Raw genomic sequence first — 7556 nt, forward strand, 5'->3', positions numbered from 1 at the left:
TTTTTTTTTATGGCATAGTTTGTTGGGAGTGGACGTGAAGATGAGGGGTGTAAAATGCTTGATCTACAAGGAAGACCGTGTTAATTATACAAAATCAAATACCACTGAGATTTTTTGTACAACGATGGGGAAAGTACTCACCTAACCATTTCAGCTCTTCCTGATATGTAAATATACAAGGCCCAGCTTATGTTCTTGATTAGGTTTGTACTTTTTAATTCATGCATCACATTCCCTGTTTCCTTTAATTTCACCATATATATATATATATATATATATATATATATATATTATGATTGGTTTGTTAAAATGCTCGAATCATGTTTTCATGTATTTAGGAACAAATAACATAAATCGGGTGGTATTCTCCTTGGGATGTTTATGAAAGCCTGAAATAAGATTTGTACGGTCTTGGTTCTTGGACTGTTTCGCATTACAAGATTAATTTGACGGTATAATATCGCTGTGCTGTGCAATTTATGCTGTAAACTTACAGCCAGATTTTTTTGGTTCCCTTGCTCTTGTCATGCTCTGTTTAAGGGAAAAATTCTGTTCCTGTTGCTATGTGTCTTGATTCTTTGAATTCTTTTCATGCATCATGCATCATGCATCATGCATTTCATGTTTTCTTTACGAATTTATGAACTTGCATTAGAAATAGTTACACTTTTCAAGCCATAACTGGGTTTAGGACAGTGGTATTAACAGATATTGCAGCAGGTTAAGATTTTGCTTACTCGTATGATTGTTGGGAAAAGATATAGCAGACAGTATGCAAATAAATAAATACGGCTTTTGTTTCTTTAACAGTATTATTGCAGTTGCTGTGTGGCAAACTACAGCTTTCATTCGATTTATAAGTTGCTTGCTTGCTTGCATTCTTAGCCATTAGAGCTTGATAGGGTTCTTAAAGCTATCTGTGGGCCTGAGATGGTTTGATATCACATGACTAGAAGCAATGTATCCTTTCACGAACATGGAGCATGAGATATCTTTATCTTTACTAGGATTGATGTTGGATGGTCTTATAGGGAGTGGTGGTCCTTCCGCGTCTCCATAATTTCAAGATTTATTTTAACAAATGCCAACCAAGATTTTGTCACTGCAATGACTTTTCCGTGGCCAGCTCCCTACAGACAACCCAGAAGGATCAAAAGCTAAATGTCCTTTTACGTTGGTCCCAATTTGAAAACTGCCTTTGATAACAAGGCCATGCTGATTGATTTATTTGGACTGTAGCACTTTGAATTATTGCTTGCTTTCTGTGACCTGTTGTCCATGGAAACGGCTTTCTGGTACTAAGATAGACAGTCTGGGGGCATTTTAGTTTCTTAAAACGTATTAGGGAAAAAATAATAAGGTAGACTGCACCATTTTGGGTAGGATTAAGGTCTGGTTGATTCAGATAATTTTGTTTATTGTTGGCCTGGGTGGAATCTAGGCCACTACCCTCTTGGCATTTTTATTTTTTTGGATAACTGTTAGTGCTCATGTCAACTTACGTATATCTCCACTAATCTCTTAATCCCTTGAGAACCTGAAAACCTCTTGGCATTTTGGTCTCCTTGGTGGTGGGGCATATGCATATCTTAGCAGTTTTGAATGTTCCGACTGGGAGGAAAGTTGAATAAAGAATAGCTGTTTGAATATGAAATGCATGTCTGAAAATGTTTAGCTTCTTGAAAGGATGTTTCAGAATCATTTTCCTTTCATTTTTAACTACAGGATGGAAGAACTGCCAAAATGGGATCTAAAACATTATCCTCTGCACTGTAAACTAACTCATTGCCTTGTCTTTGCTTTAGAGAGAAAGCGATAAGAATAAGGACTGCACCCACTAGTTGACCGAAGGTCCGAACCCAAACTTAAACAAGGTAGAAGAAACAGGATCTGTAGCCCTGGTGCTATTCCATATACCAATCTATACAAATTATTTTGTTTTTTTGGAAAAATAATCAATGAACTAAATGCAAGATTTTATAGAAGGACTTAGGAAGGTGATCTAATTAGAGGTTCGGATGATCTAGAGAAACTGGAAGAGTGAACTGCTGCTTTTGGATTGGTAGCTGCTTCCTTGCCACGATATTTTGGTTTCTCTGAATATTCATTTTCATGTCTAATCTCCTTCAGCATTGCTATTACATCTTTCATGGTGGGCCGTTCTTCTGGGGAAGGGTTCACACACAGGAGGGCCACCCCAATCACTTGAAGCATTTCTTGGAGTTGTGTACCTGATCGCAAAAGTAGCTGTGGATCTATAATTGATGACAATTCTGTTCTTCTTTCTCGAAGTGCCTTGCTAACCCATGTGACAATGTGGACACCTTCAGGGATCCGGTTATCAGTAGGTTCTTTCCCTGTTAAGACCTCTAGGAGCACTACACCATAGCTGTACACATCACTTTTCTCTGTTATTCTGAAACTGTATCCATATTCTGCATTGTAATATTGAAGGATGGTTATGTTTGGGACTTGAAATCAACTAGCGGTCAGAGTTATTGAATGCAGTGCAAATTCAGAACTGATTTAACATGAGCCTAGCAAAAATGAGCCGAGTGGATGGTCCCAGTTATATTTTCCCAGTTCAAAAGAAAACCATTTTCCAAATGGATGCAAGAATTCTTCTAACGAAATCGTTAGTTTTTCTTTGTTTAGGAAAAAAAATATTATGAAGGTTGCAGATGTTACTAGGTGTGTTTGAATTGTTCTGCGAAGAAATGTTGAAAAATGTCAATCAACTAAATTACTAAAACCTGGAAGTGCTTGTTCTACTTACCTGGGGCAATGTACCCATAAGAACCTGCAACTGTATTAGAAACTCTTGAACATTCTGCAGAATCAACAAGCTTTGCCAGCCCGAAATCTGCAAGAAAAGCTTCAAACTGAGGTCCAATCAAGATGTTATTAGCCTTGATGTCACGATGTACGATTGGAGGAATACAATCATGATGAAGATAAGCCAAGCCATGAGCTGCTCCAAGTATTATGTTGTATCTTGTATCCCAATCCAAGAATACATTTTTCTCATGGAGCAATTCAGCCAAACTCCCATTGCTGATGTAGTCAAATAAGAGCAACCTGGTTTTTCCATTGTTACAGCATCCAAGAAGCCTCACTATATTTTTATGCCTTATTGATCCAAGAGCTCTAACCTCGGCAGAAAACAAATCTCTTTCTGGAACTTCCCCATTCTTCAGCGGCCACAACCTTTTCACTGCAATGACCTGTTTCATTGGAGTCTCGACACGATAAACAATGCCTGAAACACCTTTCCCAACAATGTTTGAATCTGAGAGCTTTGTCAAAATATCATTTACCGAGAAGTTAAGCTTTTGAAACGGGGTGAAATCCCACTCCAAGATGTCTTCATCTTTCCTTCCAAAAGAAGCTCCACGGGTTCTGATAAACAGAAGTCCCCCAAGAAGCACAATCAACAAGGTAACAGTTACACTGAGAAGAGTGCACGCGACTAGGTTTCTAGTGTTCTTGCCATGGTGACTTCCATCCATGAGACACTTGTTTCTGTTAATGCAGAGCTCTTGATTGCCAGCATATACAGAGGCAGGGAGATCATGGAAGAACTTGGTATCAGGAAGCAGCCCTGAAAAGTTGTTGTACGAGACATTGAGAGAAACAAGATTGTCAAGACTGCCTAGCACTGTCAGCGTTCCTGTGAGCATGTTGTACGAAAGATCCAGGTTGGAAAGTTTCGAAAGACTTGCGAAGCTTTCAGGAATAGGGCCCGTTAGAGAATTCCTACTCAAATTCAAGAGGATGTCTAGTCCTTGCAATCGACCTATCTCATCTGGGATTGAACCAGTGAGCCTGTTGCTGCTCATATCTAACAGCTGCAGATCCCTACACAGGCCAAGGGACTTCGGAATAGAACCAGTAATGTAGTTTTCGTTAATTACCAGTTTGTTTAAGGATGTAAGCATGCCCAAGTTCTCAGGTACTGAACCTACTATAGAGTTCTTGGAAAGGTCTAAAACGTTTAGACTAACAAGAAACTCGACAGATGTGGGAATGGTTCCATGGAGCCTATTGTTGTGCAAATCAACCATTTCTAGTTGAGTGCAGTTGCCAATCTCTGGAGGGATTTCTCCAGTAAATTGATTATCTGACAATTCAAGGAAGCTCAAGCTATGTAAGAGACCTATTTCCGAGGGAATTTGACCAGAAAAGTAGTTTGATCCTAATCGTAAACGGATCAAACCAATGCAATTACCAATATCTGGAGGAATTTCACCTGAAAATCCATTTGATATCAGCAGTAATTGAGTTAAGTTCTTGAGATGGAACAGAGAGCGTGGAATTGAACCAGTAAGGAAATTGTGCGAAAGATCCAATGCTTGAAGTTTCTCACATCTGGCTAGTTCAGCAGGTATGCTTCCATTGAGCTGGTTCTGCCATGCAAAAAACAGCGAAAGCTCCTTCAGCTGCCCAATGGCTGGTGGAATCTCACCGGTGAATCTGTTGTTATCCAGCTCAAGCTGCTTCAGGCCAAAATAGTTGCCAACAAAAGGCGGGATTTCTCCTGAAAGGTAATTCTCTGATAAAAGAAGCTCCTCCAATGCAACCAAATTGGCAAGAGACCCAGGAATCTGACCACTCAGAAAATTCATCGAGAGATCAATGACTTCCAAAGACAGACAATTGCCTAGAGCATCTGGAATGCTCCCAGTTAGATTGTTCTGCCATAACAACAACTTCTTGAGATTTGTCAACGAAGCCAATTCATCAGGAACTCTGCCTGAAAGTTGGTTTTCGTACAGATAAAGATGCTCTAACGCTGAGCAGTTGCCAATTTCTGCTGGAATGCTGCCTGTAAGATTAGCTGTGTAGACCGAAAGAGTCTCAAGATGCTTCAATTCCCCTAAACTACTTGGAATCTCTCCTGAAATCCCAGTATCTGCAAGACCCAAAAAGAGTAGTCCTTTGCAGTTTGATATCTGCATTGGAATTTGTCCATAAATTCCTGGGTTACCGCCCGCACGAAAGGTCTCCAATGCTAGCAACTGTCCTATTTCTGCAGGAATCTTTCCGGAGAGCTGGTTGTCAAAGAGTTCCAGCTGTCTAAGCCTTGAACAATTTCCTATTTCTTTTGGAATCTCACCATGCAATGAATTTGTATTTAGTGAAAGTAACTGCAATTGAGATAGTCTGCCAATTTCTGCTGGGATGTTTCCAGTCAAAGAATTGAAACTGAGATCTAAGGTGCTCAGTGAGGAAAGGTTTCCTATCGACCGAGGAATTTCTCCAGTAAGATTTCCATTTGAAAGGACGAGAGTTGTGAGATGGTTAAAGGAGAGAAGCTGGGTAGGGAAGCCGGTAGGAAGGTTGACGGAGGTGATTATTATTTCTGAGACAAAACCATTACTCGAACATCTAACATAATCCCATTTGCATGGATTCTGGTGGCTTGGATCCCATGTTGAGAAGAAAGTAGATGAAAAAGAAGAGTTAAAGGTTGAGAGCCATGAAAGCAGAGAGTGGCCTTCTTGGTTCAAGGCAGAGATGGCTGGAAAGATAGAGATGTTGAGAAACAAGAGAAAAATTGTGATAGCATTGCTTGACATCATGCGGTCGGTTCTCTCTACTACTGTGCTATCTCACTTAATTATAGCACACCAGTCTCTCAAATTTCTGTTTGTGTTCTTTTATGACAGTCGAATATTGAAATGCCCCTACTTTATTCCACATTTACTGACGTAATAGACTACTATCTGCAGACTACAAATCCTCTACTGTTCATCAGTGGATAACTCCACTTGTTTGTAACTTTGTATTGGAGTAGCTGGACGGGTACAGATACAGTACAATTCTAGCTTGCATATAGAGATGTTTTGGGCTTTGATACTTGTCTTCCTTCAAAATTTTATTATGTTACCCTTCTTTCTGATGTGCATATGAGTTTGTGTGCTGTTTCTCTGGCCAAACCGATGGTAACGTTGACAGATTTACTTGTCACGCTGCAGTATATTTAGTATTGATGTGATACTACTGCTGTAAGTTTTGGAGTTTAAATGGATGTCCATTGACATGCAAAAGCTTTCATAGATTGAAATCTGAAACAACAATCAGCAGTGAAATGTGTGAAAAACTTGGGAACAAGATTGGATTTGAGACTGTTCAGTCTCATGTTTTCTCTTGTAAGATTGCGGTAATTTGGTTCCATGATTCTAGCTAGCTAGCTATATGACAAGAAGACGCTAAAAAAGAAATCTCTATCGAAACATGCTCAACAGATGAATTTCAGTAGTGAAAATGATGTTATTGTATTATATATGCACTCATATTCTCTCAAGTTTCTGTCAGAAATTATTATTGTGAAAATAACTTATAAGTTAAATAAGACATTTTCTTATGATTAAGACTGCATAACAGTAGTGCGGCTGATGATCTTGCTTGCACGTACCAAAATGTTAATGCATCGGGACCGATTATGATCCAGACGTAGGCCAAGGGATGAGGTTCATATTTCAAAAAGAATTGTTACGTTCTTTTTACGTGCAGGATAAATGTCCAATACCATTTTTTTTTTTTTTTTTTTCATTTTCAGTGGTTCTCATACAATGATTGTTCATCCTTTCGAGTTAAGATGCCCTACAATCCAGAGTTTGAAAAGGACAAGCACCAAAAAGGAGGTGGACACCACAACCCGCTCTGAAATATAATCAAGGTAAGCTCTCCTAATCAGTTTGTATGGGATTGAAAGAAAAGAAAAGAAAAGGTGTTTCTCTATCATGCTAGCAAAGGATCTTTCTCCAAAGAGATAATAGGAAAGATCCTTGCCTCGTTTAGAGAGAACCTATGTCTCCTCCATGCATGAACCTGCTCATGGAAACAATGAAAAAGTAACTTTAATGTCCTCCTTTTTTTTTGTACCCTCCTTTGTTAGTACAATATTGGCTACTTTATTCCTCCCTCGTTCGTTAATTAGTTTTTAACTAGTAATTTAACCCGAACCGCAGGTTGTATAATTGTTTTTGGCAAAACAAATGAATATATAAGTTTTTTTAAATATTTTTTTACAAGATAAATCCTAATTAAAAATTAAAAATCTTATACATGCATTTAATTAAATAAATTTAAAACTAAATGTGCCAATAATTATAAAAAACAAATATTAACTCATCTATTTGACTCACTTTATTATGGGTCAAATAATTTTTTTTTCTAATGTAAAATAATAAATATGTAAATGTTATCATCGTGTTTTATAACATTGAGTAAAAAAATAACGGTGAATGAAAACCTTAATAATTATACATAATAAAATGAATTGAAAATCTTATATGTTAATAAAAACGTATAAGATCTCAAGTTAATTTATTTTCTAATAGAAAATGGGACAATATTGCAATTATTATATTGAAATACCATTTTCTTTTAGTTTTTATATAAATTTTTTTTTAAAAAAAAAGTGTAAATAAAAAGAAGGAAAAATTACAAAAACAAACAAAAAAATGAAGATAACAACAAAACAAAATTGGTATAAATAGACCAAGTGTAGAGTAATAAATTTTTTAAGTGTAAAGAATAAAAAATATATT

General features: G+C 37.4%; 1 protein-coding gene across 1 annotated transcript; it reads right to left on the reverse strand.

The window, feature by feature from the left end:
* Positions 1-1875: 1875 nt before the first annotated feature.
* LOC118029224 (uncharacterized) lies at positions 1876-5758 on the reverse strand. The gene is made up of 2 exons (XM_035033055.2): positions 2777-5758; positions 1876-2435 (listed from the first exon to the last, which is right to left on the reverse strand). The coding sequence occupies exons 1-2, from the start codon at positions 5580-5582 to the stop codon at positions 1990-1992; spliced, it is 3252 nt and encodes a 1083-aa protein (XP_034888946.1). The 5' UTR covers positions 5583-5758; the 3' UTR covers positions 1876-1989.
* Between the last annotated feature and the right edge of the window lie 1798 nt (positions 5759-7556).

The sequence above is a fragment of the Populus alba genome, chromosome 5 (assembly GCF_005239225.2).
Source record: "Populus alba chromosome 5, ASM523922v2, whole genome shotgun sequence".
In the NCBI taxonomy this organism is placed as follows: domain Eukaryota; kingdom Viridiplantae; phylum Streptophyta; class Magnoliopsida; order Malpighiales; family Salicaceae; genus Populus; species Populus alba.